Genomic DNA, 18,615 nt, shown 5'->3' on the forward strand with positions numbered 1-18,615 from the left:
GGAGCTGTGTTAGGTATGAAAACAACTTGTGTATTTATGCAACTTTAATTTATAATATACCTATTGTGTGGCAGAGACATAATCTGTTGTAATATTATCGTGCTCAAATATATTATATGAAATGTTTTCATAATAGTATGAAAAATCCCACTAACAAATGAACATCAAATTTCATCAAATTACGATCATATAATTGTTTGGAGTCTTTGAGAGGATCTTAATGAAATTTCTGAAACTATAATTTGAGTTAATAGAATATTTATAGAAAAATTAATCAAAGATGTTCAACAAAACAATTCAATTGTAATGTCATTATACTTCTCTATGCACATTTTATACATAAAATTTGCAGACATTGTAGAATTTTCTTTCTTATTGGTGTGAATGGTATTGCGTGCTCCAAGGTACTAAAGTTGGTTTCCAAAATGTGAAAACTACAGTCCTAAAAATATTTTTTATGATGAAAAAATAAAATAAAATGATTTTTCATATAAGTTAAAATTAATTTATTTATGTAAACTTTAATTTATAAAAAAAAATTCACATACTTTCTCTAAACCTTTATTTTTTTAATTTGCATAAAAGCTTATTTTATTTATTTTAAAAAGTCCTTTTTGAAGATATTACGAAAATGAATAATAATAATTTCAACGATAATATCAGCTAACAAACACTTTATCATGATACTAATTGAAGTATAAAATAAATATTTAATTTTGAAAATAAAAATAAATACGTGAAAATATGATAAAACGTATTCATAAATTGTGTTCAATTTTAATTATATTTCTTTTCAATCTGACAAAAGGAAACTAAATTGAGTTCTTTTTGTTTTCACTCCTCCACCATCCGTCAAACTGAACCAAATTAATAGATATAGATAATAATTTGTGCGTGCAATTGTGGAGATAATTTAAAAAAAATGTTTCTTTAACAACAAAATTTTGTCAATCTTTTGACGATGTAAGGTGACTAGTATGAATTGGTTTGTTTAAAATGTGTTTCTAACAAGTGTAATGTGACGTAAAAGGTCTTTTGGGAAGGAAAAAGTTTTACAATTTCATTTGAGAAAATTTCTTCACTTTGCATCTTCTTCCTCTCGTAAACACCACCATTGCTCTCACTTTCTATGTGGAGAGAATATAAAAGAAAATGTTTCTTTAACAATAAATTTTTGTCAATCTTTTGACAACATCAGGTGACTGGTGTGGATTGGTCTGTTTGAAATGTTTTTTTAACAAGTATAATGTGATATAAGGGTCTTTTGGAAAGGGAAAAGTTTCGCAATTTCATTTGAGAAAACCCCTCTGCTTTGCATATTCTTCGTCTCGTGAACACCATCATTGCTCTCACTTTCTCTGTATACTGAAGCTCTCACTCTCTCTCCCTCGTGTATTTGTCTCGCTCTTGCTCTCCCCATCGCCGATGAAGTTGGTCCCATTACCGTTCTCCGTCTTCTCTGCCAGCATTTTCCCCTTTCTTCCTTTCTCTCTCTTTTCGTTTGTGTGCCGCCATTTTCCCATTTTGTCCCTCTCACAATTTACCTTTGCTTTCTCATCCATTGCGAGCTCGAAGGTGACCTTCCCCAATGTTGCTCCACCAGCGTTGTAGCATTCTGTCTCTCCGCCTCTCTCGCACTCTTCATCAACGAGTAAATGTGTCTTCTTTCTCAAAAGTTTGAATTCGCAGTGTTAAGGTTGGTAGAACCATGAACTCAAGGTTTATGCATTTTGTTAATGATAATGTTGTTGTTGATGTATGGAATGAATTTGATTTTTCTTAGTTAAATTAGTTTCATATGTACCAAGCTTAGTCTATAACTATGAAGCATGTCTAGGCACACACATATAGTAGATGTGGTAAAATCATTAGTAGTAATCACTACCTTGTTTATACTTTCACTATCAAAGTTCCCTGTTTGTACCTTGCCCCCAACATAAGAGAGGTATCTTATGAGCTGACGCTTTTAAAATTTTTGAAAGCTTGCAACAGACTTATTTAGAAGATACTTAATAGCTTTATTTTTATTTAGAATTAGGGGAGATAAACATTATGTTGTTATCGATATAAATTTATTTATTTTATTTCCTTCACACAGTTGTGATGACTTTGTTGAAAAATTATGATATGGATAGTTCATATTTGTATGTTTCAATTGAACTTCTCTTGTAGCAACATTTTTCTTTAATTATTACTTAGTTAGAATTTTCGTTTCCTTCTATTGAAAATAAATCTTTAGTGTGTATGGATTCAGATGTTAAACCCTTGTAACAAATCATTAAGTGACTTGTATTATCATTTCTTTCTCTTTCTCTAACTTTGTTTTCCCTTTTCCCCTTGTCTTTGTTCCATAAATAAGAGGATTAGTAGGAAAGTGGAGAGTTTAGTGTGTATTGGATATTTAATAATTGTTGTATATTTAATAATTTTTGGTAGGTGATATGTTATTGTAGGCGAATTTGATCGCATTGGTGAAAGTTCTGATTTGAGTCTTTACTAGAGTATTTTACTTTTGAGTGATTTTACTTTTGAGTGCTGTTATTGAACAATGATTGTTATTTTAAAGTTGATTATGTGTAATGGATGAAAAAGAGGTGGGACCAAAATGAGGGGTTGAGTGTAGGAGAAGCACACGTGTGAAGTGGGTTAGCTCAAAATTACGTGGATTTGAGTGTTGACAAGGAGTACAAATTCTGTTAAAGGAAAGAGAGAAAGGGAAGGAAAAGGAAAACTTGACTCATCTCTCTAGAAAGTTCTCTCTGTGACTTTCTGTTATTGTTGTTTTATTTGCTTTTCATTGTACCCTGACTATCCATGGTAGCAGAAGAAAGAAAATAGAACCTGCCATCAATAAACTTTTCATTTATATTCCATTCTGCTCTGTTTTTACTTGTCCTGATACTTTTACCTTAACATTTGGTGCTCTCGTGTGCTCATGGCTGACAACACCCGTCTCAAGGAAGTAACAAATGACATTAAAAAGATTTTGGAGCTGATGGAGTCTGGGAACACTGACTACAACTTGCGTTTTCACACCCTTGAAACGACCATCGATGATATTGTGAAGAACACTATTGATGCCTCGTCAAGTTCAACCGTGAAGGCCCCTTCGTTTTAGGTGCATAATGTGAAAATCGATTTTTCGTGCTTTGATGGTTCCAACGTATTGCAGTAGATTTTCAAGGCGGAACAATTTTTCGATTATTACAATACACTAGATTGATGAATCACTATTTTATACTATTCACTTAGCTTTCCGCACCATATTGTATTAGTGAATTGTGTTTAATTATTCATTATTGTCTCATTTTCACTAATTGGGCTTAATTTGACTAATAATTCTTATTTTAATTAGGTTTAATACTCTATTTTGTCCCAAGGAAGAATAATAACCAGGTTATTATACAAAAGTCGTTTCTTTTCTAGTCTAAAAATAGCTCATAATTGAAAAAAAAAATACACAATTATATCTTAAAGTTATAAAAGAACTAAAATATAGAAAAATAATAATAACATTATAATAACATTATTAGTTAAAATTTATTGAAAAGTAAGAATCATAAATAAATTCTATTAAACAGGTTATTATTTAAAATAAACGGGCCACATTAAATTTTGTGTACGAAAGGGACAAACAACATTTTGATACAAAATAATTGCAGAAAAAAAAACAACATGTTGAACCCTCACATGGAAAGTAAAGAAGAGTATGCATGGGAGGTAAGGGGCTACGTGAGTGATATGGAAGGAGAGAGTATTTGAGTGATATGGGAGGAGAAAGTATTTAAAGTAGAAGAAAAGTAGAAGAGAAAAAAAAATTGACAAAAACCTGCATTGCACAGAAAAATAGAAGAAAAGTAGAAGAGAGAGAAAAATAGTTAACGCCGTTTGTACGGATTTAACGGAAGAGATTTCATTGATGCAAATTTTATTAAGTGAGGACATAATTGACGCACTTTTTAAAGGATGGACTAATTTGACATTTTCGAGCGAAACTTGGGACAAAATAGGGTATTAAACCTTTTAATTAATTTGAATTATTTGGTCTTAATTATTCCAATTATTAATTGCAGGGCAATTTATGAATCATATTTTGGGACAAGAAGAGCCTGGCCACGTCAACATTATAGTTTAATTTCATTTTGAATTCATTTATAATGTAATTGGGTCAAACTTTATGACTTTGGACCCATTTTTGGTCAACATTTAGGAGAAGCCCATTTAGAGGGAATTTTCGTCTTTTGGGGATTTTAAATACCCAAATCAGATTTAGGTCACCTCTCTCCCTCGTTTTCGTTTTCTTCTTCAAGGTTTAGGGCATTAGGACATTTTTCCACCCCCACTTTTGGGGGTTTAGGTTTTGTTCTCTTTTCCTTTCAATTAATGTATGAATCTCGTTTTTAATTTCAATTGCAATTTTGTTTCTTGTTTCCAATTTCCTTTGTTGTTTCTTTTGTTGCTTCCAATTTCATGTGTTGTTTCGTTTCATGCTTTCATTGTAATTTGCCTTTCTATTCGCTGCACTCAATTTAGGTTCAATTTCGTTTTATAGTTTACTTTCGTTTTCCCCTTTCGCTTGTGCCAATTTCGTTCCAGTTTAGATGTTGTTTTGTGTTCAATATTTGAAGTTTATTTTGCTATGTTGAATTTCGTTTTAATGGTAGCTTAGGTGTGCTTGGTTGGTCATTAGCGAACTTCCATCGTTTCCTTGAGATTTATGGACTGTAATTGTGATTTTGCTGCTTTGATTTGGCTCAATATTCAATCTATTTAGCGCTTGCGATTGGGTATACGCTTAGTTGCCTAATTGGTGTTTAATCTTCGCTCAGTCGATTGGACTGTATGGTGCAAAATTGATTGAATTTGTGCATTGCATTCGCTTAGTTTGCAATTTTGAAAACCAGATTAACCTTCGCTTAGGTGGTTGATTCGTGTTGGATTATGGGTTAGAGTAGTGTTTAATTGTTGTTAATATGTGATTGGAAGCATGTAGTTGAGATAGTATTGGAAGCATGTAGTTGAGATAGTTGAGATTGTTGTTAATGCACAAACCACATTTAAATGTTTGATGAATGATGTTTTTAATGGATTGTTGAGGAAGTTTGTGTGGGTTTTTATTTTATGATATTTTGGTCTACAACCCCTCTTGGAATTCTCATTTACAGCACTTGGAAATTGTCTTGCAGCTACTACTTCAACATCAACTATATGCTTGACTATCTAAATGTTCATTTAGCTTGCAAAATGTAGATTGTTTAGGCCATTTAGTTTCAGGATCCGGGTTGTCCATGGACAAAGACAAGGTTATCAACAGAAAATATCTTCCAAATATTTTTATAATTATCTAAATCTATTAATTATTTGGAAGATATAATATAAAATATTTTATCAACAAAATATTCATATTTCAAGCCCAATCAAGCCCTATATAAAGAGACCTAGGGGAAGCAGAAATGAGAACTCATTTATTCACTCAGACTCCTCCCACTGGGAAGCAATCATCCACCATTCCTATCACTTTATTTTACCTTGTACTCCACTCTATCCATGGAGGGTTAAGCTTCTAAGGTTATTCCATTGTAATTTCATTAGGGATTCTGAGGTTAAGTTGAGTTAATGTATTTGTATCTTTTGATAATTGATTTGAGTTATCATTCTTCTATGTCTTTCATCTCTCAATCACATTAAAAGTGATGATTTTTCCATCACAAGGTGTTTGAATCTACATGCATATTGATCATATGAGTTCAAGGGTTTCTAGGTTTGATTGAGAATGTACTTTGATTGAATTTAGGAACTTTCATATTATTAAATGAGCTTTTACTACTAATTGAGAATGTAATTTGATTGGTGATAAGAATTTCAACTATAATTAATTGAGAATTTACTTTGTTTAATTAGCTTTTAATTTGGTTAAGAGATTTAAAAATAGTCATTATTAAACACCATAGAATTCGATTGAAAATGTCCTATGGTGGAATTCATTGTGAATAATCTAGAAAGGTCTTGCTTTTCATTGGGAATCTATTTCGATTAAGTGTAAGATTGCCTTCAAATTACTTGAGAATGTACTTCAATTAATCTGAAACTTAAACAATAATTTGTGGATAACTGATGATAAATTTATCTTGGAAAAGTAGTGGAATTAAATTATTTCATTATAATTGTTTCTAAGTTTCCTATTTGTTCTTCAATTAAACTCAAACATTCATCACACATTAATTTCATTAGCATATCTTTACACTTTTATTTTTAAACATTGCATAGCATTTACCAATCTTTCAGAGTCTCCATAAGAAACAAGTATTGAGAAGCAATTTCGTATTCGTTGGGAAACGACTTAGGGTTACTTTAACCCTATCTATTCTCTTGACTACTAACTTGGCAATAATGATGTTTCCTTGTAAAGTAGTATTAGTTTGATAGCTTCAACGATAGTGTATCATCCCACCATTGTAACTAACGTCCCATGCGGAAATAGGTGACATATTCCTCCACCTCGCAGGACGCCCAGTCATAGCCTACAATGATTGGGAGCGACTAAGCAGCCACATCCCCCTCATTGGCCACATCGATCTCCAATGCGATATTAACCTCAACATCAACGGTAGGTGCGACCTTATTTGTATATACATTTCTGACTGAATCTGCATCTTGCTCGGTTGATCCCAAAATCGAAGACGAGACCGACAATGACATCGAGGACAAAGACACATCGTCCACATTCCCTTGGCCGTCCCTTCCGTAGACTCCTCATAAGAAGACAAGTTAATAGTCTACATTATTACCTAAAAATGCGAAGAACGTTTGCATGGTAGAAGAGAATCAAAAGCGAAAGTGAAAATGACAAGCAAGACTCACTTGTATTATAGCCAAAAAGGGCTCCCTAGTTAGTTGCCCTCAACCACTGGATTAAGCCAGATCCAATGACTTACAGCATCTGACTCTTCGAATTTCGGTTTGTGTGAGATTCGAAGTGTCATGTGCCCTTTCCTTAACGGTCACATTTTCCAAACAATTTGAAAGATTGTCAGTCGCTTGGTCGAACGATCTAAAGGCTCCCTAAATGGACGAATAGGGATCGTAACCACCCATGAATAACCTAAATGGCGAGTGTCACTCATCCCATTGCAAATCGCCTGTTAGCCATAAAACCAAATGGTCAAACCGATTGGTCAATGGTCAAGACAATTAACTTTAATGTTGAACAACTTAAAGGTAAAGTATGATTACCAACAATTTGACTATAATTAGGTTTTTCAAAAACCTACTTCAAAATCTATAAATATAGGTTTAAGGTAAGGAGGTAAGTGATTTTCATTTACTACATCATTAGTGTTTGAACTACCAAATGTTAAGTTGACCTTGACATTAGAGTACCTTTTACAGGTACTCTCTGAACGGTTTGGACGAACGACTATGAGAGGACATGGAGTTAAAGACAACTTTGGACCCTTGAACGATCTACTGAATATTGGACCGTTGACCTCGACCCTACACCCTAAAACACTTATATTAAAGAAAACTCGTAGCTGCTACTTTTTCTAAACCTGACTTTTTATTCACCACCTTTAGACTTGTGATCATAGATATATGGGTCTTGTTCGTAATTAAACATAATACTTTAAATTAATTTACATTCAAGGTAATTTTAACTTATAAAGAAAGTAAGTTTTTTTTCTTCTACAAATGCTTACAAGAGACATGTCCAAATACGTTGGGATTAATTTATTTATAAAAACTTTGGAGAGAGAAAAAAATAACGGAAATGAAAATAGTTTCTAGAATTAAAATGAGTTTATGTATCACCTAAATGCAAAGATCCAGGTATGTTTTATGTTCCTTATGTTATTGAAAATTCAAAGTTTGACAAAGTTATGTTAGATTTAGGGGCTTCCATAAATGTAATGCCTTTATCAATGTTTACTACACTTTCTCTGGGACCTCTTAAGACTACTGGTGTGGTCATTTGATACAAGAAGGCCTAACACCATTGGACCTATCACAAGAGGGATGATCAAGAAAATACAAGATGAGTACTCTACCAAAGGTCAAACCCTCTTTGCTATTTTTGGATGGAAAATTGAAGAACAAGAAGATGCTACCAATTTGCCAAAACATGGAGAAGGGTAAAGTGGACATTGCCACACAAGAAGGGGTGTGCTTATCCTTCTATGGGGTAGCATTAGTAATTGTTTTCTCCACATGTTAAAATTCATTTAGCACACTTACTGGAAGCTACTCATTTAGCACATGATTAGTAATAACATTTCACAATTAAAACGTGTAAAAGGCTTGCTCAAGCTGGGAGATTGATCTATAAAATCTCATGGGCAAAGCTTGTATCTCACTTTTGAATACATTGAGTTTTACTATGCTGATGCATTTTTCCAGCAACCAGAACTCTGCCAAAAGTCACCTCTTATTGAGCTTTCCTTCTCCTTCTAGCTTCCTTCCAGTGAAGGCTTTCTGAGTTAGATAATCCACTCACCATAGAGCTCTACATCCATCTCTACATCCATCTCTGCATCCAGATCTGTTTCCACTGCATTAACTATATTGCAGCCACTAAATTCACTTCTGCCACTGCTGTTACACCTCACTTCTTTCCGCTGCCACTGCCTCTCGTGATCTAAATGCAACTCTGCTTATGATTCTATTCATCATTCTACTACCTTCAAACCACAACTCTGCTGGATCAACATCATCAAGTGGTATCAGAGCCTAGGTTCTGCATCACGCTCCAGCTAAGTGTTCTTTCCATTCCATATATACTGTCATCAACATTCCCTTCGTGTATTCATTCTGTGCACACTGTTTCATTGAAATTTTAATTCCAGTAGATTCCAATGTTGGATTTCGTTGTTCCAGCTTTTAATTGCTTTATTGTTAATCATTTTAATCGGTTCATTCCATTGCTTTGAGTCTTTTAATTTGGAAATCCAATTCTGTCATGTCTAGTACTGTGTTGTGGTTTATTTTGTCAAATTTCTGAGTTGAAACTGGTTTGGGATAAATCTGCTGTGTTGATTGGATTTTCAATAGAAGCACATGAGATGAGCAATGATGAATGAGCTTGTGCATCTTGAATTCCATCACAGTGCAGTTCCCGTTAATGCAGAATTTAAATCTGGTTTGAATCTGATTTAAAATGTATTTTCTGAACTACACCGTGTGAAAATTTGCTTTCTGGTTGTGTTTGAATTCTTGGACTGCGTTGTGTGCATACAATATGAACATTGTATTGTCTAAGACAATAAAAACTGGTTGCATCAGTCAGCAGAATCCAGAATTCATTGCTAGAGCAGTTGGACCGAGCTACATACATTTTGATTGAGTCTTTTTCCTGTTTTTGAATCTGTTCAGATTAGAACTCACTTCTGGACATCTCTTAATGAATTTCTAGAGTCTTTTTCAAGTTTAATTTGCTGTATTGGAGTCATAAAAGTTGCTTACAGTTTCGTTTGAATCCTCTGCTGAAGTTTGGTTGGTGATTTGGTTTAATTTTGGTGTTAAATACCAACTGAAGTAGTGAAAATCAGAATTCCAAGTTTTTAGCCTCTGCTGGCAGTTTGAACAAGTCACATTTGGTTAAACAAAGTTGCTCAAATCATAAAATTAAGTGTGCAAACGTGTTTGTGTAAAATTGCCATTCAAACCACCAAATTTTCAAAACTTTTTCTGATATAAGTTGCAGATTTCGAAATTCAGAGTTTGGTATTATTAATGCATCATATTCAGTGTTAGATTGGTAGCAAAAGCTTGGTTCAATTGAATTAAAAGAAGTGCACAATTCAAATCTTACCAACTGCATTGTAAAAAGCTGTGTGAACCAGTGCCAAGCAAAATTTAAAATCTGATGCACAATTTTTTTTTCAGCTTTCTTCTAGGCATTTTATCAAACACTTTGCCTAGTTTTACATTTGATTTCGAAATTGATCAAAGCTGCAACTTATCTTTGTTTCTTGCTTTTCAAATCTACTCTAGAGCCTTTCCTAAGTTCATTTTGAGTGCCACCAGTCATTGGAAACCAATTAATTGATTGATTTAAGTTGTTTGAAAATCCTGCACATAAGCTGTTTGATAAAACTACAGTTGTGCATTCTGGTTTAACAGTTTTTGGCAGCAGCAGTGTTGATTTTTTTGGCTTAACAATTGATCAATTGGTGGTCTGTATGAGCTCTTTGCTGGGTGCAGAATCATCTCAGGTGGTCCTACAACACTGGTAGCATCTTAGGGAGTGGATTGGAGCAAGGAAAGATCAACATTGAGGCTGAAATTTTTGGTGCAGCAGAACCAAATTCTTCACTGGTCTGCATCAAACTGGTTGCTGCAACAGCAGCATAATTCACTTGCAGCTGAGAGAATTGCATGAATCCAAGCTGATTCATTACTTGTTTGAGAGCAACCAAAGCTGCCACATTCAAACCACATCCTTGTTTTACCAAATTTTGTGTTGCCCTTGTATTTTTGGTGTTTACTTTTTTTTTTTCAATTCTGTAAGTTGGCCATTTCAAGCAAGTGAAGTGGAAGAGCTCATAAGTGTTCTTCTCTCATTTGCTAACTTGACTAAAAGTCTCATCACTTTAAAATTGGTAGACGGTGAGAGTGTCTTAGATCCAAAATCTAAGCCTCACCTAGGAGACCTCACTTTAATTGCTTGTTCCATTCTCGACTAGATAGCCTATATCTTGTGCGAATAGGAAGCTCTCTTAGGGGTCCGAATTTAGAGTTAGGTTGTGCCTTTTCTTTACTTTGTGTTTTCTTTGCTTTCTTTAAGACTTAAGTGGATTTAAGAGTGATTTTGATCTAAGGACTCTAGTAAGTAGCAAGAAGCATATTTGGCAAGGAAAAGGCTTGGTACTTAAGCATTCCTAGTGAATCACCTCCCTTACCTGGAATATTGCTTCAAGTGAAAATCTCTAGTCTTTACTTCAAGAACAACATTTAAATCCATCATAATGTCTAGAAGGCATTCTCCTAGGATTAGTGATAGTGAAAAAGAACATTTTTCTCTTCAAACTTTAGTTAATGAATTCAAAGAAATGAGAAGAGAAATGAATGAAGAGAAAGTCAATAGAGAGCTTCAAAATGCTGTTATTCAAGATGAGTTGAGAATGATAAGGAAAAGTAAGTCTAGGGGAAGTCAGAGTGAAAACTCTCAAGAGGGAGGGATGTCTATGAGTCTGGGAGATTATTACCCTCATCAGCCTTCTACTTCTAGAAGGCATAGGAGAAGTTCACATGCACCTCCACCCCCTAAAGAAGTCAATATTGTGTTGCCTCACTTCCATGGGAAGGACAATGTAGAGGCTTATCTTGATTGGGAGATGAAGGTAGAACAATTATTTGAATGCCACCAAGTGAGTGAAGAGAGGAAGGTATCTCTAGCTACCCTAAGCTTTCAAGGGTATGCAATGTACTGGTGGACTGCTTTAGTCAAAGAGAGGCTTAGACATCAAGCCCCTCCCATCCACTATTGGAATGATCTCAAGTCTGCCCTTAGGAGGAGACACATTCCCTCCTACTACAATAGGGAACTCATGGATAAACTCCAAAGGTTACAACAAAGGTCTATGACAGTTGAGGAATATAGACAAAAGATGGAGTTGTATATGATGAGGGCAGGCATAGTGGAGGGTCCAGAAATTACTTTAGCTAGATTTTTAAGTGGGCTCAATTTTGACATAAGAGATAAGGTTGAACTTCTACCTTATAGAGATTTGAATGATCTTGTTCAAATGTGTATAAAGGTAGAACAACAAAACTTGAGAAAATCTTCTTCTAAAAGAATTCAAGTTCAACCTACTTTTGAAAAGAAAATTTTTAAAGAAAAAGAGCCATTTAAACCTCTAGCCAAAATAGAAGAGAGACCCAAGAAAGAGACACCCTCACACACAAGAACAAGTGAAATCAAATGCTTCAAATGTCTAGGAAGGGGTCATGTAGCTACTCAATGTCCTACAAAAAGAAACATTATTTTGAAAGGCAAGGACATTTATAGTAGTGAAAGTGACACCCCAACTAGTACAAGTGAGAGTGAGGAAGAAGAGAGGGAAGAGGAAATATATGCTGATGATGGGCAACTTCTCATGGTGAGAAGGATACTTAGCAACCAACCAAGTCTTGAACACATATCACAAAGAGAGAACATCTTTCACACAAGATGTAAAATTCAAGAAAATCATTGTTCTCTCATTGTTGATAGTGGGTCTTGTTGCAATTGTTGTAGCACAAGGTTGGTTGAGAAGTTGAAACTTGATATTATACCCCATCCAAAACCTTATAAACTTCATTGGCTAAATGAAGATGGGGATATAATAGTCAAGAATCAAGTGAAGTTGGCATTTTCCATTGGGAACTTCAAAGATGAAGTTTTATGTGATATAGTTCCCATGGAAGCATGTCATGTGTTATTGGGGAGACCATGGCAATTTGATCATCAAACTATCCATCATGGTCTAACCAATACCATCACTATCCATCAAAAGGACAAGAAGTTTGTGCTTCATCCTTTGACTCCTACCAAAGTGGCTAAGGATCAAGCACAAATGAAGTCTTTAAGAAAGCAAGAACATGCTCAAAAGAAAAAGTCAAAAAGAAAGGAGGGTATAGAAACAAGTGTGCCACCTAAGGTCACTCAACATGAAGTCCTTTTAAACAAAAAGACTTTAATAAATACACTTCAAGTTGAGCAACCTTCATATCTTCTTCTTTGTCAAGGGACACTTACATGCACATCTAGTGATTCAAAGATTTCAACTCCTTCTCCATCCATTCAAAAACTTTTGAAAGAATTTGATGATTTATTCCCACAAGAAATTCCTAAAGGGCTTCCACCCATAAGAGGAATTGAACATCAAATTGATTTCATTCCAGGGGCAGTTCTTCCTAATAGGCCAGCCTATAGGACAAACCCCCAAGAAACTAAGGAGATTGAGACACAAGTCCAAGAGTTGCTAGATAAAGGCTTAGTTCAAAAGAGTCTAAGTCCATGTGCTGTACCAGTGTTGCTTGTTCCAAAAAAAGATGGGAAGTGGCGCATGTGTTGTGATTGTAGAGCTATCAACAACATCACAATCAAGTATAGACATCCCATTCCTAGGCTTGATGATATGTTGGATGAATTGCATGGAGCACAAATATTTTCAAAGGTAGATTTAAAAAGTGGCTATCACCAAATAAGAATTAAGGAAGGTGATGAATGGAAAACTGCCTTTAAGACCAAGTTTGGATTATATGAATGACTAGTTATGCCTTTTGGTCTTACAAATGCTCCAAGCACATTCATGAGACTTATGAATCATGTCCTTAGGGATTGCATTGGGAAGTTTGTAGTTGTTTACTTTGATGACATCTTGGTATATAGTCAAAATTTGCAAACTCATGAAAAACATTTGAGAATTGTTTTAACAATTCTTAGAACACACAAATTGTTTGCAAACTTTGACAAGTGTACCTTTTGTGTTGATAGTGTCATATTTCTTGGATTTGTGGTCACCAAAAATGGGGTTCATGTGGACCCAGAAAAAATAAAGGCCATCCAAGATTGGCCTCCTCCAAAGAATGTAGGAGAAGTAAGGAGCTTCCATGGGTTGGCAAGCTTTTACAGAAGATTTGTTCCTAACTTCTCTAGTCTTGCTTCACCCCTCAATGAGTTGGTGAAAAAAGATGTTACATTCCATTGGGGGGATAAACAACAAAAAGCTTTTGAGCTACTCAAAGAGAAGCTCACACAAGCACCCATTCTAGCTTTGCCAAATTTTTCCAAAACTTTTGAGCTAGAATGTGATGCTTCAGGATTTGGCATAGGTGCAGTATTATTACAAGAAGGACACCCAATTGCATACTTTAGTGAAAAACTTCATGGTGCCTCTTGTAATTATCCCACCTATGACAAAGAACTCTATGCACTTGTGAGGGCTCTTCAAACTTGGGAACATTACCTTGTTGCCAAGGAGTTTATCATTCATAGTGATCATGAATCACTTAAGTATTTGAAGAGTCAACACAAGTTACAAAAGAGGCATGCTAAGTGGTTGGAATTCATTGAACAATTCACCTATGTTATTAAATACAAGAAAGGAAAATCCAATGTGGTGGCTGATGCTTTGTCAAGAAAAATTAATCTATTAGCCACATTGGGAGCTCAAATTCTTGGATTTAATAACATTCTTGAATTATATTCACAAGATCTTGATTTTGCTCATATCTATGAGGAATGTCTCAATAAGCCTCAAGGAGGATTCTATGTGAAAGAGGGGTATCTTTTTAAAGAAGGAAAAATTTGCATTCCCCAAGGTTCACATAGAAAACTCCTTGTTCAAGAGACACATGAGGGAGGATTAATGGGACATTTTGGGGTAGAAAAGACCCTTGGCATGTTGAAAGAAAAATTCTTTTGGCCTCACATGAGAAGGGATGTTCAAAGGCATTGCTTTAAGTGTATAACTTGTTTAGAAGCTAAATCTAAAGCAATGCCTCATGGACTGTATACTCCTTTGAATGTTGCTTCCACCCCTTGGGAAGAGATAAGTATGGATTTTGTGTTAGGTCTTCCCAAAACTTCAAGGGGTTTTGATTCTATCTTTGTGGTGGTAGATAGATTTAGCAAAATGGCTCATTTTATACCTTGCCACAAAGTAGATGATGCCAGCAACATTGCAAAGTTATTCTTCAGAGATATTGTTAAACTTCATGGGTTACCTAAGGTAATAGTTTCGGATAGAGATACAAAATTTCTTAGTCACTTTTGGCGGACCTTATGGTCTAGATTAGGGACTAAGTTATCTTTTTCTACTACTTGCCATCCTCAAACAGATGGTCAAACTGAAGTAGTCAATAGATCTCTTTCCACTTTACTAAGGGTAGTTCTAAAAGGCAATCATAAATCTTGGGATGAGTATCTTCCTCATGTTGAGTTTGCATACAATAGAGTAGTTCATGGAACTACTAAATTGTCTCCTTTTGAAGTTGTTTATGGTTTTAATCCTTTGACACCCATGGATTTAATACCCCTTCCAAATGCTATTGATTTTGTTCATCAAGATGGGGTATCTAAATCCAAGTTTATCAAAGAATTACATCATAAGGTTAAAAATCAAATTCAACAACAAAATGAGAAATATGCCAAGCAACACAACAAGGGCAAGAAAGAGTTAATCTTCAATGAAGGTGATCTAGTTGGGGTTCATCTTAGAAAGGAAAGATTTCCTCAACTAAGAAAATCCAAACTCAATCCTAGAGGAGATGGACCTTTTAGAGTAATAAGGAGGATAAATAACAATGCCTATCAAATTGATCTTCCTCCCGAATACGGTGTTCATGCTACCTTCAATGTATCTGACCTTAAACCTTTTGCAGGTTATGCAAGTGAAAATGAAGACCCTATGGATTTGAGGGCAAATCCCTGTCAAGATGGAGGGGATGATACAAGAAGGCCTAGCACCATTGGACCTATCACAAGAGGGATGATCAAGAAAATACAAGATGAGTACTCTCCCAAAGGTCAAACCCTCTGCTACGACTGTCGCGGTCATACAAATTTGATACAACAAAATTAATGCAGTACAGGACTAGGAAGTGACTCCTAGGTCGTCTCTCAAGGACCAATTTTGGTGGTTTAGTCTCAGATTTTTTTACACGAAGTGGGGGGGTTTGTGATGTTTTTGTTTGCGGTAATAAATTAAACTGGAATTTAAATACAATAACTGAATTTAACAACACTGAAGCAAATTTTAAAAATAGTAAAATCAAAAAGTAAAAGACGGTAAAAACGGAAAGCGGTAAATTTGAGAAACGGTAAAATTAAACGACTCAAAAAGTAATAAGCGGTAAAATAAAAGAGACGATAAAATTAAAAGCACTTGACTCAAAATAAAATTTATCGAAGATTCAATTCTTAAATTAAAATTCATCACTTGAAATAAAATGAAAATGAAATGATCAAAGTGTGAAATGCACGCTTCAGAAATAAAATTCAAGTACTGATGAAAATAGAACTGGATGATGAAAATAGAACTGGAAAAGAAGGAAGAGGCGTGACTTCTCCTAAACTAATTCTACTATAACACCAAAATCTACTCCTAAATCTAATACTCCAATCTGCTGCTGCTCTTCATCTTTTATAGCCACTTCTCTTTTTGTTGCAACCTCCCGTGACTTCTCCATTTCAGCCAATTTTTCCACCCATATTAATAAAACATTCTTTCATTTTGTCTATACCAAAAATAAAGTGGGCCCCTAATCCTTGTCTTCTTGTTTCAGCTTGCTGGAACGTCCCAAGTGTGGGCTGCTGGACTCTCACGGCCTCCTCCTCTTGGTGTGGTTGAAGCTGGACACTACACCTCCATTCTTTGCTCGGACCAGCTGCTGTGTGCTTCATCCGTTTCCAACTCTGATCAGCTACTACCAAGCCATTGACCGTGAGCAACTGCACAGCCTCCAGATCAACTCCCGTGAACAACTTGTGCTTCAACCGAGAGGTCCTTCTTGCATCTCCTTGCTGGATTTGCACAAATAAACCAATAATGAAGGTGGTGGCTGCTGCATTTTCTCCTCTCTACTTTTCTGGATAAGGCCGTGAGCTTTCTGGAGACAAGACCAAGGTGCAGCTCATCCATGCTTCTTCATTTTATTTCTCTCAACATCTCCTTCTCCCTTTCTCTTCAAGCTTGCTGCTGTGCACGTGGAGGCTGCTTGTAGTTTGCTGGACGTTTGATGGCTGCTGCTGCTGGTGGACGTGCTTCCATCATCAATCACCATGGTGCTCTCCAAAGCTGCTGGACCGACAAGACCAATCCTTCTTCCCTTGCTGGATGTATGAAAATGGACGTGGTTCTCTTCTGGCGTGTGGCTGCTGCACACTTTCTCCATCATCTCTGGACAGGCTGCTGTACGTGCAAGTGTGGGCAGCTGCACCTCCATTTTCTCCCTTCGATGGGTTGCTGGACCAGCTACACTACTGTATGTAGCAGCTGCTTTGGTGATCTTTAGCTGGCCGTGCATCACGCTTCATTCTTCTCCCTCTCGGTGATGGCTACTACTGGACGAGAGTCTTCTTCTCTTTCAGCAGCCACCGTGAAGTGCTCAACCAAGTTGATGCCCCTTCCGTCTCCATCTTCTCCCAGCTTCCAAATCAGTATCCGTGAACTTCCAATAATTGGTGGCTCCCATTCTTATTCTAGGAATAATGGATGTGCATAAGTGTGGGACCGTGTTCTCTTTACACTTCAACAAGTATTTATCAGCATTTTACAGTTCCGACCGTGAATGTGACCCAAATGGTGGCCCCCTCATTCAAAAAGATGTTTTTGCTGAATGCTTTCACCAAAATAACTTGTCCATGGGTTTAGGATATGTAACCGTGACATGGCAAGGGAATAGCAACTTCCCAACGTAAATTTCCACCAAATTTGATCCCTTATTTGACTCCAATTGCTCTTTTGTTTTGTCCTTTTGCAAGATTTTTCATTTGAAAGAAATGAGTTGCAGATGTAATTGCCGTGAGCTTCTAAAGGTGGACATCAACTTTGCCAAATGCTTGCCAAAACCGTGGCTGCACTTAGAACTTCCCTTTGCCAAAATTAATTTTCCAAACATGAATGCTTTCTATTTTTTTAAAAAAAATCAAATTCCCTTTTTGTGATGGTTGAAATAGCTGTGTGTTGTACTGATGCCAAACAATGTTTTCTTAAATAATTTTTTTCTTCCAAATGTCCTAAAATATTATCCAGAATTTTCCCTGCACTCAATAATATAAATAATTAGTTTCAGATAATTCAAATTAATTAAAATAAGAATTTCTGATCGAATTAAGCTCAATTCAGTAAAATGGGAAAATACTAGACAATTAAGCACAATTTCCTGATTAAATCTAGCACAATAAACTAAGTGCAGTGAAGAAAATAATGATTCATCAAAATAGACCACACTTAGTCTTTTGCACTCCTGGGCAAAATTAAGACGCAAATCAGGGAATGGTTCAAAGGACTTTGGGAATAATGACACAAACTCAGCAGACAGAAAAATAAAAACTCGCAAGAAAGCAAACAGAATTTTACACAGTTCTCAAGAATTCTAGACAAATAAAAGAAGTAGACAATATCCAACACATAGTCAAGAAAAGCACATACTTACAGAAATCATCCAAGCAATTCAATACATAGCAAAATGATTAATCAGCTTAAGAGGTGATTTAAAAATAACAAAACCTCACAGATGCACTCACAGTGTTTCTCTCAAGTGTCTAGGGTAAATAATAATATCAGCTCGATGTACTCAAGAAAACAAACACAAGTAGACTTGGCAAGCTTCTAATTATCAATACTTAAATCATATGCATGTTCAGATCAAAAGGTCTTTACTGGGTTGTAATGGGGCCAAGGACAGGGGAGGATAAATTTGGATAAGTAGCTATAGCTCAGAAGAAATAGAGGTGCACTAGGGAAAAAATGTAAACACAGTGAAATCTCACCCAAACCTCTAATTCAATCCTCTTCTCGACTCCATTATTCACAAAATTATTTTTCAATTTTTTTCTCTTTTTCTCATCATTTTTTTTATCCTGTCTTTTTTTTTTTTTTTTTTTATCACACAACAGGATATAAATTTTCA

At 35.4% G+C, this 18,615-nt stretch overlaps 1 protein-coding gene and 1 long non-coding RNA gene across 2 annotated transcripts; both read left to right on the forward strand.

Annotated features, from left to right (window-relative positions):
- Positions 1 to 1,115: 1,115 nt before the first annotated feature.
- On the forward strand, positions 1,116 to 3,230 carry LOC108328519 (uncharacterized). The gene is made up of 2 exons (XR_001832119.2): positions 1,116 to 1,696; positions 2,960 to 3,230. It is a non-coding gene; the product is annotated as an uncharacterized LOC108328519 (long non-coding RNA).
- An 11,772-nt stretch (positions 3,231 to 15,002) lies between these two features.
- Positions 15,003 to 16,522, forward strand: LOC128195296 (uncharacterized). The gene is made up of 2 exons (XM_052872538.1): positions 15,003 to 15,493; positions 16,267 to 16,522. The coding sequence occupies exons 1-2, from the start codon at positions 15,003 to 15,005 to the stop codon at positions 16,520 to 16,522; spliced, it is 747 nt and encodes a 248-aa protein (XP_052728498.1).
- Positions 16,523 to 18,615: the final 2,093 nt, after the last annotated feature.

Source organism: Vigna angularis, chromosome 2 (assembly GCF_016808095.1).
Source record: "Vigna angularis cultivar LongXiaoDou No.4 chromosome 2, ASM1680809v1, whole genome shotgun sequence".
NCBI lineage: Eukaryota > Viridiplantae > Streptophyta > Magnoliopsida > Fabales > Fabaceae > Vigna > Vigna angularis.

Coding starts and splice junctions, on each gene's coding strand:
- LOC128195296 (XM_052872538.1), top strand. CDS start 15,003: ATGGATTTAATACCCCTTCCAAATGCTATTGATTTTGTTCATCAAGAT. Junction 15,494..16,266: donor ATCAAGAAAATACAAGATGA/GTACTCTCCCAA, acceptor TTCTTGTTTCAG/CTTGCTGGAACGTCCCAAGT.